Source organism: Pristis pectinata, chromosome 6 (assembly GCF_009764475.1).
Source record: "Pristis pectinata isolate sPriPec2 chromosome 6, sPriPec2.1.pri, whole genome shotgun sequence".
Taxonomy (NCBI): domain Eukaryota; kingdom Metazoa; phylum Chordata; class Chondrichthyes; order Rhinopristiformes; family Pristidae; genus Pristis; species Pristis pectinata.
The window spans coordinates 54,500,146-54,518,046 of NC_067410.1; the positions used below are offsets into that span (position 1 = coordinate 54,500,146).

The 17,901-nt window shown below is 42.7% G+C and overlaps 1 protein-coding gene across 9 annotated transcripts in view; it reads left to right on the forward strand.

Annotated features, from left to right (window-relative positions):
• The window catches only part of cep63 (centrosomal protein 63), a 117,129-nt gene that overhangs the window by 10,865 nt on the left and 88,363 nt on the right, over positions 1-17,901 (forward strand). For 7 of the 9 annotated variants that reach the window (XM_052018846.1, XM_052018842.1, XM_052018843.1 and 4 more), the window contains 3 exons: positions 5,439-5,534; positions 6,991-7,122; positions 15,323-15,436. In XM_052018846.1, coding sequence (XP_051874806.1) covers positions 5,439-5,534; positions 6,991-7,122; positions 15,323-15,436 — 342 coding nt within the window. The remainder of the gene's footprint in view (positions 1-5,438; positions 5,535-6,990; positions 7,123-15,322; positions 15,437-17,901) is intronic. The other 2 variants (XM_052018848.1, XM_052018849.1) reach the window with 1 other exon arrangement.

Genomic DNA, 17,901 nt, shown 5'->3' on the forward strand with positions numbered 1-17,901 from the left:
AAGATGCCATTAAGCTGGTATTGGTTTATTATTGTCACTTATACTGAGGTACAGTGAAAAACTTGTCTTGCAAACCAATCGTACAGGTCAATTCATTACATGGTGCGGTTACATTGAGTTAGCACAGAGTGCTTGATGCTACTACAGGTAAAAACAATTATAGTACTGAGTAAAGTGTCACAGCTACAGAGAAAGTGCAGAGCAATAAGGTGCAAGGTCACAACAAAGTAGATCGTGATGTCATAGTCCATTCATTGAATAAGGGAACTGTTCAATAGTCTTATCACAGTGGGTAGAAGCTGTCCTTAAGTCTGGTGGTACGTGCCCTCAGGCTTCTGTATCTTCTACCCGATGGAAGAGGAGAGAAGAGAGAATGTCCCGGGTGGGAGGGGTCTTCGATTATGCTGGCTGCTTCACCAGGACAACGAGACGTAAAGACAGAGTCCAAGGAGGGGAGGCTGGTGTCGTGATGCGCTGAGCTGTGTCCACAACTCTGCAGTTTCTTGTTGGTCCTGGGCAGAGCAGTTGCCGTACCAAGCCGTGATACATCCAGATAGGATGCTTTTCGTGGTGCATCGGTAAAAGTTGGTGAGAGTCAAAGGGACAAACCAAATTTCTTTAGCCTCCTGAGAAAGTAGAGGTGCTGGTGAGCTTTCTTGGCCGTGGCGTCTACGTGACTTGACCAGGACAGGCTGTGGTGATGTTCACTCCCAGGAACTTGAAGCTCTCAACCCTCTCGACCTCAGCACCATTGATGTAGACAGGTGATGTACACCACCCCTCTCTGAAGTCAATGACCAGCTCTTTTGTTTTGTTGACATTGAGCGAAAGGTTGTTGTCCATGACACCATTCCACTAAGTTCTCTATCTCCTTCCTGTACTCCCGACTCATCGCTTTTTGAGATACGGCCTGCAACGGTGGTATCATCTGCAAACTTGTAGATGAAGTTAGAGCAGAATCTGGCCACACAATTTTCAGTGTATACGGAGTAGAGTAGAGGGCTGAGGACGCAGCCTTGTGGGGCACCAGTGTTGAGAATAATTGAGCCGGAGGCATTGCTGCCTATCCTCACTGATTGCGGTCTGTTTGTTAGAAAGTCAAGGATTCAGTTACAGAAGGAGGTGTTGAGTCCTAGGTCTTGGAGTTTGGTGACAACCTTGCTTGGGATTATTGTATTGAAGGCAGAGCTGTAGTCAATAAACAATAGTCTAATATAGGTGTTTTTACTGTCCAGATGCTCCAGAGCTGAGTGTAGGACCAGGGAGATGGCATCTGCTGTAGACCTGTTCCGACGATGGATGGAAAGAGTGAAGAGGAGATTTATGATGATGCTGCTGAGATCTGAGGGACTGGATTATGGAGAGAGGTTGAGTAGGTTGGGACTTTATTCATTGGAGTTAGGAGAATGAGGGGTGATATTAATGAGATCTGTAAAATCGTGAGGGGCATAGATAGATTGAATGCACACTGTCTTTTTCCCAGGGTTGGGGAATCAAGCACTGGAGGACATAGGTTTTGCATGAGAGGGGAGAGATTTAATAGGAACCCGAGGAGCAACTGTTTCACCCAGAGGGTAATCTGCATATGGAATGAGCTGCCAGTGGAAGTGGTTGTCACAGCATTTAACAGCATTTAAAAGATACTTGAACAGGTACACGGATAGGAAAGCTTTAGAGGGATGTGGGTGAAGTATGGGCAAATGGGACTAGCTTGGATGGGAATTATAGATGTCATGGACCAGATGGGCTGAAGGGCCTGTTTCTGTGCTTTATGACTTTATATGATGAAAACTTCAACCAGATCATTTTTTAACCTTGCATTCCAGAGAATACAATTGTATGTTGTCTTTCCTTATAAATTAATTGTGCTTTTCTAGATTTAATTCTGGTAAACCTTAGCTTCAGTCATTCCAAGGCCAGTATATCCTTGCTATAAAGTGGGGTACCTAGACTGAATACAGGACTCTAGGTGCAGTCTAACCAAGGCTTTGTATAGTTGTAGCATGACTTCTAACAACTTGTACTCCTATTCTTCAGATATATGGACAGAGTTCTGTTAGCTCTACTTGTTTTCTCAGCAACTTATGACATTTTAATCCATTTTCTAGACCCCAAGTCTTGGGGAAGGCCACCAACTGTGACCAGTAGAAGGTGACCATGATCATTATAGAAGAGAGAACCACAAAAGGGGCGGAAAGTGGTTGAAGGGAAAGGGATAGGGATTCTGTCTATGGATGGATGGAAGGGAGGAGAGGAGCTCTGGCTGTGATCGGAGTAACAAGTTTGATGGGCTGTGTTACTCTGGCCATGACTGAGGTGGACAAAGAATCTCTGGGCCAGATCTGGTATGGAAAGTGTACCTGCATGACAGTTCCCCATTGGCATGATGTTCACCTTGAAAGGAGAACTTAGGGGTATGTATAGATGAAATTTAACCAAAAATGTTAACTTGCATTTAATTAATAAAGATTTCCAATGTGTATCAATGAAAATAAAAGTGTACTTTAAGTCCCAGGTGGTAACCAAACATTGTCACTACTGCAGGTCTACATAGCTTGCTGAAACCACTGATGTGAGACTGAGAAATGAAGCAATGTATTGCTTCTTGGGATATCTTTGGATTCGCTTTAGAAGTTGCATCTGATTTTCATTTTGAATATGTAGCAAAGGTTAAATTTGGAATGGCTGACCATTGTACTGAAGGCTCAATTGTGCCTCTAGATGGCAGTAGTACTTCACAGTAGTTTTGAGCAAATTGGAATTATAAGCAATTCAAATGAATTAGAACACAGGCAGTCAGTTTAATGTTTTATTGGAATTATGCACGTGGGTTGGGTCCTTTGAAGAACCACTGTAACTGCCTTACTTGACATGGAACCTCCGAATGGTTCTGGTATGGAGGGTGCCATTCAGCCCATCTAGTGTGTCCTGGCTCTGTGCAAGGGTAATTCAGCCAGTCCCACTCCCATATCCTCTCCCCAGATTCTTTTCTTTCAGATACTTATTCAGTGTACTTTTGAACATTGTGGTAGAATCTGCCTCCACTATTATCCCTGGCCGTGTATTCCAGATATAACTACTGGATGCATTAGAAAACCTTTATGTAACTTTTAGTTCTTTACCATTCTTCTCATTCTCTGTCCCCTAGTCCTTGATCCCTCTGCCAAAGTAAAAGCTCTTCGTATCCTTCATGATCTTAAGTACCTTTATCAGGTCACCTCACAACTCCTTTTATTTCGAGGACAACAGCTCCTATTCTCCACCTATCCATGAGTCATTTGGATAAAGCTCTTCCGCACACTCTCCAGAGCCTTAACATGTTTCCATAACCCACAACAGTACTCCAGCGGTGGTTAGACCAGTGTTTTGTAAAGGTTGATCAGGGCTTCCTTTCTCTCATGTTCTGTGCCCTGTCCTTCAAACAACCTATGCACATATGCCTCATATCTCTCTATTCTTGGACCCCTTTTAGAATTCTGCCCTCTAGTTTATATTGCCCCTTTTCATCCTTCCTACCAAAAATATAAGACCTCATTTCTCGGTATTATCTTCCATTGGCCACCTATCCACCCATTCCAACTGCCCATCTAAAGCTCCTTGGTGTCTGTTACTATCCTCACAGTCAATTACCTTATGTCACTTGCAGATTTGGGAGATTGTGTCTTCTACAGTCCAAATCATTAATGCATATAAAGAAAAGCAGTGGTCCCAGTACTGACTGACTGACTGACTTTGCATTGATTAATATCTGCAAGTTTTGTCCATTCCTAGATGTTAATCATTGGCTGCTTGATTATGCTGATATGATATTGGTTCCAATCATCAGTTTGGGGGAATGCTATGTTGGCACTGGAAGTGTGGCGACACCTGCAGGTTGCCCCTTGGGACGCAAAAGATGCATTTCGCTATGTGTTTTGATGTACATGTGACTAATAAAGGTATGTTAATGGGATACCTGTCATCAACCTGAATAGGAACAAAACATGTACGTCATTTGTTTTGGCATCGTCCATGTTGTTCTTTCCCAACTACAAGGGATAGAGAGAGCATTTACCATCTCCCCATGCCCAAATTGTGTGAGTTAGAGAGAGGTAGCAACTCCACGGAGCTTGACCTAGAATTTGCTGAAGCAGTGGATCTGTTTGCTAGGTTCCTTTCACCACCTTTCAGCTCAAAGAACATTTTTTTCTGTACTATGTTACTGGAAGTGCAAGCAGATAATGGCAACAGGGCACATGGGAACTAAGTGAATGATGGAACTGATAAGTCATAAGGATGGAAGAATAAATAAAGGACTGAGAAGGTGAGGAGAGTGTGACTTCAGTATCAAATCACATATTTAAAGAAAAAGGAAATTGGATTTAGAAAAATTATGAAAACAACACAAGGTGGTAAATTCTCCCAACTGTTCACTTTCTGAAGGAATGGGGGCCCACATACCTATAATTTCCATTTTTAGTTAAGAGAGTTTTGCTGGTTATTCTCAGTGAAATCTTTGTGCATTGAACTTTATACATTGTTGGTGCTGCACTCATCTAGGCAGTTGGAGAATAGTTGACTCATTTGCCACAGAATACATCTAATCACACATTTAAGAGAAAACAGAGGAATTTCTTCTTGGAGAATCATGTATCTTTGTAATTCTCCATCCCACTGAGGTGTGGAGGCTGAATCATATTCATTGTTCAATGTTCAAAGCCGAGATGGGCTTTTTTTGATCTATACAAGAGTCGAGGATGATGGAGACTAGCTGGAACGTACAATTGAGCCAAGGTCATTTCAGCCATCGTATGGAATGCACAGCAGGCTCAAAGGGTCATATGGCAGACTCCTGTGTCTATTTCTTATATGATTAGTCAGTTAAGTGTTTGATCAATCGTGGCCTCCAGGATGAAGATGGTAAGAGCTTTGACAATGCCTTGATTCTAATCAAGGCCTTGTGATTAGAATTCAGTTCCCTTGTCCATGGCTGTGTAAAAAAAATGTTGGGAAGAACTGAATGGTCTTGACAAAATTCAAATTTATTAATGGTGAATAATTGCTGCTTAATACCTTGGTAGTTAGCAAGTTCTGTCACTCTGAGAGGAGACTGACAGGCCTGTAATTAGCTGGTGTGGCAATCCTACTTGAGTAGCTTGGGTTCTGGTGCAAGTGTCTTCAGCACTCCAGTTCTCATATTTCCTGAGTCCACAGTCTTTTCTGTATCCACTGCTCAGAGCAATTTCTTGATTTGACCCTGAATAGAATTTACTTGCCTCCAATGGAAAGGACCTATAGGGGAAACTGAGATTGATCATCCGCATAGCATATCTGGCAGAAGTTGAATGCAAAAACTGAAGAGGGTAGACTAGGTAGAAACTGAACTGCCTTCTTTGCAATGTATGCCTGAATGTCTTGCTATTTGATTCTTTCGCACAAATGGTTTTTCTGTTTTTCAGGTGGACCTGTTGCGACAGCAGTTACAAGACAGTGAAAAAATTCAACATGATATGGTAGTGCAGTATGAATCGCAGCTCAACATATTTCAGGCAGAGGTAATGTCAAGGATAGAATTTCTGGTTTTCAAAAACAATAATTCTGTTTAACCGAGGTACAGTGAAAAATTTGTCTTGCATATCGTTCGTACAGATCAATTCATTACACTGCAGATACATTGAGTTAGTACAGAGTGCTTTGAGGAAGTACAGATAAAAACAAAGAGTACAGAGTAAAAGAGTACAAAGTAAAGTATCACAGCTACAGGGAAGTGAATTGCAGGTAGACAATAAGGTGCAAGGTCATAACATTGTGAGGTCAAGAGTCCATCTCATCGTATAAGGGAACCGTTTAATAGTTTTATCACAGTGGGATAGAAGCTGTCCATGAGCCTGGTGGTATGTGCCCTCAGGCTCCTGTATTTTCTGCCTGATGGGGCAGGAGAGGAGGGTTTCCTTGGGTTTGCTCTCTGGAAGACTGATCTTACATCCTCGACGGTGACCGTGGGTTCAGTTGCATTGGAGACTGTCAGGGTGGGTGGTGACAATCCACTTCCCTTCTGTTCAAACTGCACGTAGAATACGTTAAGCTCATCAGGAAGGGACAAGCTGTTGTTAACTATGCAGCCCAACTTCGTTTTGTAGCCTGTTATAGCATGTAAGCCCTGCCATAACTGACAGCTGATCTGGGACTCTATTTTGAACCGGTATTCATTACCATTGGCACCAACACACTTCTGTTTAGTTTTGATGGTGGCATCAGGAGCCTAAAGGAATTTTCTTTTCACCCATAGAAAAGAGGTGTCATGCCACTCGTGTTCCACCACAATTTATTGTCCTATCATGAGGCTCTTTGTAATAAAGGCAATCCCCAAGTTCTGTTTGTACAGACATCCATAAGTTGATTTTGTCCATGAGTAAGAAAATGCACAAAAATCACTTGATATGGTAACCATACCTCCATGGTATTGCAATGAATGGCATCAAAAACACAGAAGACTGATTAAAAAAAGAACAATTACTAAAAGTGGAGAGGGCAATGTAGCTCTGACATTTGCAGGAGTGAATGTATTATGTACATTGGACTTTTGAATTTAGTAATGCTCTGGGAGTTCATTCATTTGTATGGGTGTCCGTAAGATGGGCATTCATAACCTGGGGACAGCCTGTATTGAAGCCACCTGTATCCTCCACAAAGATTGATTGTGGTGTTAATGCCATCTGTACCCTCTGCAAAGCTGCTTGCGATGCTAATAGTACCTGTACCCCCTACAAAGTTGGTTGTGATGCTGATGCTATTTATGCTCCAATGCTTGCCCAGGAGATGTACTTCAATGTCAAAAGATAGTTACCAGGTAATTTACCGAGCTCAGCTTACTGTGCTTATCAGAATTTTGTGCTAAGCTAGTCCGTCACTCCACTAATTAGATGTGTGTAGTAACGTGTTCAGAAGTGGGAGAGAGATTTCCACAAAACAATCAAATCTTAGCTTGCATTCAAACTTTCATACTTTAAGATCGAGAAACTGAAGAAAAGCTATGAGAAGTTGCAGAGACGGCAGTTCAAGGAAGTGAGAGAGGACATGAAGGACAAACAAGACAGGAAGGAGAGCATGTCTGAACTCAACAGGCTGAACAAGAAGGTCGAGGTAAATACCATGTGTGAAGTTTAGATGGCTTGGTTTGGTCATTTAGATGGTTAAGTATTTCTCAATGATTCAGTAATATTTTTAACTTCACTATCTGTTTAATATATTCTTGTTTTGATCTGTTCTTGACTTCTGAAAGAATTAGTTTTGATGTCATGGCACCAAGGTAAATGAGCAAATGTGATATCAGTCTGTTCAATAAAGTTAAATAGCTAGAATTTATACCTTAGACACTGGTCATCTGAGTAAGCAGGTGTAAGCCAGTGTCTGTCGTCTGCACAAGTCTTTTCCACTTTAATGCACGGCCAGTTTGTTTCTCTTTCATTATTATGTTGGTTTTTCTAACACCATTGTATCAGCTTCTCACAAATTCTTCTTTGTAATTTTTAGTGACCTTTCTTGTATTTATAATTTCAGATTGGCTAAAAGTTTTATTACTTCGGTTTCTTTCGGATGAATCCCCACCCCTTGGTAGTCTTAAAGATGACTGTTACGTCTTTAGCTGCTGAGGTGAGCTAGTTGGCATTACCTGTGAGTTATGCTCTGTTTTCAAGTCCCTTTTTTGCTCTTTTTCCAGTCCCTCTGTATCCTTTTTGTAATGTGATCCATAGGTGCACACAGTATTCCCAGGGTATAGTGAATGGCAGGGCACTGATGAGTGTTGTGGAACAGAGGGACCTGGGAGTATAAGTGCACAGTTTGCTGAAAGCGGCTGTGCAGGTAGACGGTGGTGAAGAAGGCGTTTAGCATGCTGGCCTTCATCAGTCAGGGCATTGAGTTTAGGAGTAGGAACATTATGTTGCAGTTATATAAATCGTTGGTGAGGCCGCACTTTGAGTATTACATACAGTTTTGGTCACCCTGTTATAGGAAAGACATTGTCAAGCTGGAGAGGGTGCAGAGGAGATTTATGCACATGCTGTCGACTGGAGGGTCTGAGTTAGAGGGAGAGGTTGGCCATGCTGGATCTTTATTCCTTGGAGTGTAGGAGAATGAGGGGTGACCTCGTATAACTTTATAAAATCATAAGGGGTATGGATAAGGTGGACGGTCGCAGTCTTTTCCCTAGAGTTGGGGAGTCCATAACTAAAGGGCATAGATACAAGATATGACGGGAGAGATTTAAAAGGGACCTGAGAGGTAACTTCTTTACACACAGGGTGGTGAGTGCCTGGAATGAGCTGCCAGAGGAAGTGGTTGAGGCAGGTACGGTTATGACATTTAAGAGTAATTTGTTTAGGTACATGGAGGGGAGGAGCTTGGGGATTATGGGCTGAACATGCTGTGGTCAGCAAGGACTAGTTGGGCCGAAAGGCCTGTTTCGGTGCTGTATTACTGTATGACATTTGACCGGATGAAACTCCATCTGCCATTTCTCTGCCCACATCTGCAACTTATCTACATCCCTCTATATCCTTTAGCAATCTTCTGCACTATCCACAACACCACCAATCTTTGTATTATCTACAAACTTACTAATCCACCCATCCACATTTTCATCCAGGTCAAACAGCAGAGGTCCCAGAACAGATCCCTGCAGAACACCACTAGTCACAGACCTCCAGCCAGAATATGTCCCATTGACCACTACCCTCTGTCTTCAACGGGCAAGCCAATTCTGAATCCAGTCAAGTCACAGTGGATGCCATGCATCCTATCTTCTGGATGAGCCTATCATTTGTGACCTTGTCAAGTGCCTTACTAAAATCCATGTAGGTAACATCCACAGCTCTACCTTCATCAATCACCCTTGTCACCTCCTCGAAAAACGCAATCAAGTTAGTAAGACAGGACTTGCCCCACACAAAGCCATGCCGACTGTCCCTAATTAGGCCATGGTTTTCTAAATGCTCATAACTCCTATCCCTAAGAATCCTTTCCAATAGCTTCCTTACTACTGACGTGAGACTCACCGGTCTATAGTTTCCAGGATTATCCCTATTTCCTTTCTTGAATGATGGAATAACATTAGCTACTCACCAGTCCTCTGGGATCTCATCTGCAGAGAGGACGTGAAGATCTTGGTCAAGCCCCCAGCAGTCTCATCTCTTGCCTCTCTCAATAACCTGGGGTATATCCCATCAGGCCCTGGGACTTATCCAACTTAATGTTCTTTAAGAGACCCAACTCTACTTCCTCCTTTATCTCAAAATGCCCTAGCGTATTAGCACGCTCCACACTGATCTCCCTATCCTCCACCACCTTTTCCTTGGTAAATACTGACGCAAAGTACTCATTTAAGACCTTACACACATCCTTTGCCTCCAAGCACATATTCCCTCCTCTATCCTTGAGTGGTCCTACCCTCTCCCTAGTTATTCTCTTGCTTTTGATGTATGTGTAGAATGCCTTGTGATTCTCTTTAATCCTACTTGCCAAGGACTTTTCATGGCTCCTCCTTGCTCTCCAAATTTCCCTTTTGAGTTCTTTTCTGGCTTATTTATAATCCTCAAGAGCTCCATTTGATTTTTGCTTCCTAAATCTTGCATACATTTCCTTTTTCTTCACTAAATTCACCATCTCTCTCGACATCCAAGGTTGCCTTACCTTGCTATCCTTGTCCTTCTCTCTTACCAGAACATACCTGTCCTTTATTCTGTACAGTTGGTCTTTAAACACCCTCCATATGCCAGAAGTGGACTTGACCGAAAACAGCTGTTCCCAATTAACTCTCCCTAGTTCCTGCCCAACACTCTTGTAATTTGCCCTGCTCCAATTTACTACTCTCCCGCAAGGTCCGTACTTACTCTTATCTATAACCATTGTAAAACTCAAGGAGTTGTGGTCACTGTTCCCTAAATGTTCTCCCACTGAAAGGTCAGTCACCTGGCCAGGCTCATTTCCCAACACCAGGTCCAGTATAGCCCGTCCTCTAGTTGGACTATCTACATACTGATTTAAGAAACCCTCCTGGATGTACCTAACAAATTCTGCCTCCTCTCAACTTCTTGCACTAAGGAGGTCCCAGTCTATACTGAAGTTGAAGTCATCCATGACAACAATCCTGTTACTTTTACACCTAATCTGCCTGCATATCTATTCCTTAATATTCTGGTGGCTGCATATCTATTCCTTAATATCTTGGTGGCTGTTTGGGGTGGCTGGGCGGGGTTGTAGTACTGTAGTATACAGAGTGATTACTCCTCTACCCATATAGACTCAGTGGATGAGCCGTCCATTATGCCCCCTCTGAGTGCAGCTGTGATATTGTCCCTGATTAATAGTGCTATTCCCCAAACCACCTCCCTGCCCCCCCCCCTTTTTTTTTAAAACCTCTTTCTCTACCTTTTCTAAAATATCAAAACCCTGGAATATTAAGCACCCAGTCCTGTCCCTCTCTCAGCCATGTCTCTGTGTGGCCACAACATCATAATTCCATATACTGATCCATGCTCTTAGTTTATCACCCTTACCCTTAATACTCCTAGCATTAAAATGAGCATACTTCCATGTGTCCATCCCATCGTGTCTATTGACTTAGTTCCTGCCTGTTCTTCCTTACAGACTTACTGGTCACGACATCTACCTTCCTCTCAATCTCTCCACTTTCTGACCTGGTTCTCTGGTTCCCATCCCCCTGCCAAACTAGTTTGAGCCCTCCTAAGTAGCACTAGCGAACCTCCCAGCCAGGATATTGGTTCCCCTCTGGTTAAGGTGCAAGCCATCCCCCTTGTACAGGTCCCCCCTGCCCCAGAAGACATTCTAACATTTCAATGAATCCTGAAATGCTGCTGAAGTTGGGCGCTCTACGTGGACCTGTCTCAGCTTCCAGTTTTTAAATTAAAACAGAAAATGCTGGAAGCAATTAGCAGGTCAGTCAGCATCTGTGGAGGGAGAAGCAGAGTCAGCATTTCAGGTTGATGACCTTTCATCAGAACTAGCAAATTGAGGACAAAAACGCTAGTGCCCAAAACTAAATTGTTTTCTCACTTCTCAGATCTGTTAAAGATTCTTTGACCTGAAACATTAGCTCTCTGTACAGTTGCTGCTGGACCTGCTAAGTACTTCCAGCATTCTCTGTTTTAATTTTACATTTCCAAAGTCTGCAGTTTTTTTATTTTTAATTTACTGTTTTTAAATTTCCTTGTTACTTTCCAAATGATTACTTGATTAACTTGATTAAAGTGACCACATGGAACAATTATGTCAATAAACAGCAGCTGACACAGGTTGTTAAAATTTGTCCAAGTCTGAAACATTTGAATGAGCCCATGATAACTGCATTTCTCCGAATGAAGAATAGAAGTGATTGCGATTTCTGTTCCATCATAGGCCAGTGAATAAAAAAAACTTGTTCCTGAAATACCATAGAACCATACAGCACAAAACAGGCCCTTCGGCCCACCATGTTGTGCCGTCCATCAAACCACCCTCACACTATCTAACCCTTTCCTCCCGCATATCCCTCTATCTCGCATTCCTCCATATGCCTATCCAACAAACTCTTGAACCTGTCCAATGTATCTGCCTCTACCACCACCCCAGGCAGTGCATTCCATGCACTAACCACTCTGGGTGAAAAACCTCCCCCTGACATCTTCCCTGAACCTCCCAGCCATAACCTTAAAGCCGTACCCTCTCGTCTTGAGCATTGGTGCCCTGGGAAGGAGGCGCTGGCTGTCTATCTATTCCTCTCAATATGTTATATACCGCTATCATTATCTCCTCTCATCCTCCTCCTTTCCAGTGAATAAAGCCCAAGCACCTTAAGCCTTTACTCATATTCCATACGCTCTAATCCAGGCAGCATCCTGGTAAATCTCCTCTGCACCCTCTCCAACGCCTCCACATCCTTCCTGTAATGCGGCAACCAAACAGTTAGGTCAGATGCAGTTAAACTCTGATAATCTGGCACCCCAGCAACATTGGCAAGAGCTACATTTATTCCTCATCACTGAATCATCCTTGAGAAGGTAGTGCAGAGCTGCTGCCTTGAACCACTGTGCTCTTTGTGCTAAATGTGCTCCCACAGTGCTGTTGGGTACTGTTCCAGTATCTAGAGTTAAGATGATGAAAGAATAGAAACATATTGTCAAAGCAAGATAATGAAGGACACGAAGAGGAACTTGTAGGATGATGGCCTTACTTTTGCTCAGCTGATTTTGTCCGGGTGGATGAGATCAAGGGTTTTAGAATGCTGTTGAGGAAGTCTTGGTGAATTGGGGCAGTCTGTTTTATAGAGTGCAGATCCTGCTGCATGGAGACAAAAGCTGCAATATCATTGATGAGTTGCCAATGGTGATTGTACAATATTCAATTAAATTGGAAAATTTAAATTGGTTTGTTATTGTCACATTTACCAAGGTACAGTGAAAAACTTTGTTTTGCATGAAGTCCATACAGATCATTTCATCACAACAGTACATTGAAGTAGTATAAGGGAAAAGCAATAACCAAATACAGAATAGAGTGTTATAGAGAAAGTGTAGTGCAGGTAGACAATAAGATGCAAGGCCATGATGAGGTAGATTGTGAGGTCAAGAGTCCATCTTATCGTACCAAGGGACCATTCAATAGTCTTATAACAGCGGGTAGAAGCTGTCCTTGAACCTGGTGGTATGTGCTTTCAGGCTTTTGTATCTTCTGCCTGATAGGAGGGGGGAGAAGAGAGAATGTCCAGGTTGAGTGGGTGGGGGTCCTTGATTATGTTGGCTGCTTTACCGAGGCAGCGAGCAATTAGAGAATCCATAGAGAGGAGGCTGGTTTCTGTGATGTGCTGAGCTGTGTCCACAACTCTATAGTTTCTTGTGGTCTAATATTCAATTACATCTAATATCTCAATTGTTACTTTACAATGAGGGTCATTGATGAAGCAGGTTGAGTCTAGAACACTGGGCTTTGGAGCTCCTTGTGCATTGTAATGCTGGTGGAGTGATTGACCTCCAGTTGTCTTCCTTTAAGCAAGGTATGACATTCCTTTATGACCATTGACTTCAGTTTTCCCAGCTTTCTTGATGCCACACTTGGCCAAGTGCTATCATGTTGTCAAAACAGTCACATTCACCTCGCCTTTGGAATTCTGCTCTTGGCATCATATTTGGGCAAAGGTTGTGATGAAATCTGGAATCCTCTTGCCTTAGCATTGAACAGTTGCAAGCAGGCTGCATAGACTTGTCCGTTATGTGACTGTGATGTAGTTGGGCAATTACTCTCATTTCTGGTAAATGCCATGTTGTAATTGTACTGAAATACTTGGTGAGTGACACTGTGAGACTGGAATGCAAGGCTTTGGCATTCCAGGTCTCTCAGCTGTTTCTTGATAATATAGAGCAAACTGGACTGGTTTGAAAATGGTGCAGCCTTCAGGATGAGCTGAATATGGCTGAAGCTTTGATCATATTAGGTTTATGGGATTTCTGTGTTTGCTACATGCTGCTTCCTCTGTTTAACATGCACGTGGTCCTTTGTAACTTCACATCAGTCTCTCACTATGAGTTATATCTGGTGTTGCTCATGGCGTGGTTTTCTCTGCTCAGTGAACCACAGTTGATCCTCTGGCTTGATGGTGAGGGATATTCTGGTCCATGGCTCTTTGCACCTCATGTGACCAGGTTTGATCTGCAAATCTGTTCTGAGTTACCCCATTTAACTCAACAGTAATACAACAGAACACAGAGATGGGGATTCTCTTCCACAACTACTACATGATGGTTATTTTACTAATACTAGACAAGTGATAGCCCCACCCCATGTGTCTTCTGTATCCCTGCCACCCTCAATGCTGCTCTAGTATTCAACTTTACTGATTCATCAGCTGGAGTTGGGCTGTGGTTGGTAATAGGTAGAGGGTTTCCTTATACTTGTTGCCTGATGCCATGGAATTTGGAATCAATGCTGCAGAATCCCACGGCCATTCTTTTCTGACTGTGTACCAGTCCTGCTGGTGGACCAGGATCCATCCAGGGATCATCTTGGAAGAGTTCAGGACATGAGCGGAAAGGAACCATTTTATGAGTGTAATTATGTCAGGCTCTTGCTCGAGTATTCTGTTGGTCAGTCCTAATTTAAGAGGTAGTCGTCAGATGTTTGAGCATGACTTTCCAAGGACAACTGTGATGTTCTTGCTATTGCCTTATCCAAATCCACTGCTTGTCAGTGCCTGATGTTCTGTCTGGTAGATTTTTTTTGGTACAGTGGTCAATGTAACTCATCGGGCCTTTCTAAGGGGGCCTCGCTGTTTAGTCCTATTTGGGTAATGGGAATTTTACTTCTTTAAAGGTGTTTTGTGAACCAGATGGGCTTTAAAGCTAGTCAAATAAAATAATGCTCACTATTATGGATTCTAGCTGTTTATTACAGATTATTTAGTCAACCAAATTTAAACTCTAGATACCATGATGGAATTTGAACTACCCCCCAGGTCATTCGTCCGAGTCTCTGGATTACTATGTAACTTAATATGATAATAAAAACAGCGCTGAAAATAGCTGGTTAGGCAGCATTTGCAGAGAGAATCAGAGTTAAATGATAACTTCCTTCATCAGCATCTCTCCACAGATGCAGTCTGATCTGCTGAGTATTTCCAGCACTTGGTTTATATTTCAAATTTCTAGAACCGGCAGTTTTTTTTCTACTCAACCACAGGAAATGGCTCTAATAATGTCGGCTTTGCTGGGATAAGTGTTGGAAGCTGGATGACTTGCAATGGGAAGTGCCTGTTTATGTTTCTGGACTGATAAAAAATGACCTGGAAATAGTCATTATCATAGTTCACTTCAGAAACGATTGAATCGCAATTGCTTAAGACGGGCAAAAGCAGCATTACACAATTTAACATCCAGATCCACGTTGTAGAAATATAACAATATGGTACCTGATTCACACTCAGCAAGGTTCCACAAATTGCAGCATAATGATCAGGTAGTCTGCTTTTGGCTGTTGGCTAAGGGAAAATATTGGAAAACTCCCTGCTGTTCTTCAAGCAGTGAATAATGAGAATCTTTTATGTTCACCTGGGAGGCAAGACAGCGCCTTGGCTTAACAAGCCAGTTGAAAGACAATACCTCCAAAAATGCAGTATTTGAACATTCCTAATTTCAAATTTCATGAGGCTTCAAAAGTGCTTAAGGATTAATATTGAAACACTGTCTGAATTTGATTTTATCTCTCCAGCGCTGACCTGATTTATTGGGAAATGCTTTGTGTTTTTTGGGGAGTTATTTAAAAAACAGAAAATCATAATAAGCAGTTCTCTTTTTAGGAGTTTCAGGAGAAGTCACTGGATTGGGAGAAGCAACGGTTTCGTTACCAGCAGCAGGTGGCATCCCTGGAAGCAGAGAGGAAGCTGCTGTCAGAGCAGTGCAAAGCCATACAGGTGTGAGCTTGACCAGTATTTGGTGAAACAGCCCAATCTGTGCACATTAGAATCTGCTTTCAGCACTTTATACACATCCACCATTTGAAAGAAATATATACACTCTACAGAGAGCATTGTACAATATGAATGACCATTCAATCAGAGTACCAGGGAGAATAAAACTGGGATTGGTGTAAATGGATGCCCAATGCTTGGCATGGAATCAGTGGGCTGAAGGGCCTGCTTCTGTGCAGGATGACAGATTCCTTATGATTCCTAGTTATGACTGCCATATGGATATAACTCCTAGGCATCCAGTATCTATTCCGTAGAGTTTTGAATTATTAATATTTTATCATTAGCTGGATGCTGCTTAAATATTAGCAGTGGATGACATTGTAATAGGGTTTATTGGGAGGCCCCACATACTTTCTAATTATAGAGTCATAGAATCACACAGCATGGAAACAGGCCATTGGGCCCACCTCATCCACGCCGACCAGTGAGCAACCATCTGTATTAATGCCATCTCCCAGTGTCCACAGCCTTCAATGCCTCAGCAATTCAACTACTTATCCAGACAGTTCTTAAATGCTGTCAGTGACCTAACTTCAGCTACACTCAGGCAGTGCATTCCAGGTACTCGCCAGTCTCTGGGTGAAGAAGGTCCCCATCATGTCCATTCAAAATCTACCCCTTGCCCTAAGTCTATGTCCTCTAGTTTTATCTACCTCTGATATGGTGAAATGCTTCCTGCAGTCTATCCCATCTATACCTTGCATTTTATAGACCTCAACTGAGTCCACTCTTGACTTCCTCTCCAGGGAGAACAAACCTAGCCTCTCCTCATAACTGAGCTGCTCCATTTCAGGCAACATCCTTGTGAATCTCCTCTGCACTCTCTCCAGCACTATCGCATCTTTCCTATAGAAACGTGACCAGAACTGCACACAGTACTCCAGTGGAGGTCTGACCAAGGTTTTATAAAGTTGGAGCATAACCTCCTTGCTCATGTATTCAACGAAGGACAGTATTCCATATCCCTTCCTAACCACATCATCTACCTGTGTTGCCACCTTCAAGAATCTGTGGACTTATACTCCAAGGTGCCTCTGTTCCTCAATACTCCCAAGATCCTACCATTCATGGTGTATGTCCTAGCCTCATTAGTGCTCCCAAAATGCTTATCTTCACATTTTCTGGATTAAACTGTCATTTCTCAGCCCATTTCACCAACACATAAATATCTCTCTGCAGCCAAAGACTACTTTCCACACTATCAACAACTCCTCCAATCTTCGTGGCATCAGGAACCTGCTGATCATGCCTTCCACGTCCAAGTCATTTGCGTTTATTACAAATGGCAAAGGTTCCAGCACCGATTCTTGTGGGACACCACCGGTTACGGGCATCCAATTGCAAAAACAAGTCTCTACCATTGCCCTCTATCTCTTGTTGCCAAGCTGGTTTTGGATACAGTTTGCCAACTTGCCCTGGATCCCATGGGCCCTAACCTTTTGAATCAGTGGGACCTTGTCAAAGGCCTTACTAAAGTTCGTGTAAATCACATTTACCACCCTGCCCTCACTGATCCATTTCGTTACAGCTTCAGAGAATTCAGTCAAACAAGATTTGCTCTTGGCAAAGCCATGTTGGCTGTCTCTGATTAATTCCTTCTTTTCCAAATGATCATTAATCCTCTCCCTCAGTTGTTTCCAATATTTTCCCTACTACTGATGTTAGGCCTCAGAGGTCTATAGTTACCAGGCTTTTCCCTGCTGCATTTCTTGAAAAAGGACCACATTTAAACACCTCTCTAACTTTTTTTTATACCCCTGACAGGCCATACGCCCCCCCAACCCCCATTAGTTCCCTGTACCTGTAAATGTTTTTTTTCCCCTCTATCCAACCCTCAATATACCTTGACAGCCAGGGTTTCCTATTCTTGTTACTCCTGGCTTTTACCTTTACAGGAACATGTTAGCCCTGAACTCTTGTATTTGTCCTGTAAGTGCTTCCCACTGTGCTCCTAGTCTACCTTTGTGGTCCTCCTTTATGTTAATGAATTTGGTCTTCCCCCAATTTAAGACCTTTATTTCTGGCTTAACAATATCCTTTTTCCATAACCACTTTGAAACATATGGAGTTATGGTCATTGTCTCCAAAGTGGTCCCCTATTGACACTCCCTCTTCATTCCCCAAGATAAGGTACAGTAATGCACCACCCCTCATTGGCCTATCTGCATGCTCTGTCAATAAGTTCTCTTAGACACACTTCAGAAATTCCGCCCCTTCGTGTAAACAAACAGCAATGTTTGTACGAACTTGCACCTTTCTATAGCTTGTCCAGGAACTGGTCAAATGAATGGCCAAAGTAAATGGGCTATCACTCTGGTGTTGATTCATTGAAAGTACCCTTGTTCTTAATTGAATATGGCATTCAAACATGATGTTCGCTTCGGTTGTCACATGGCATCCAGGAG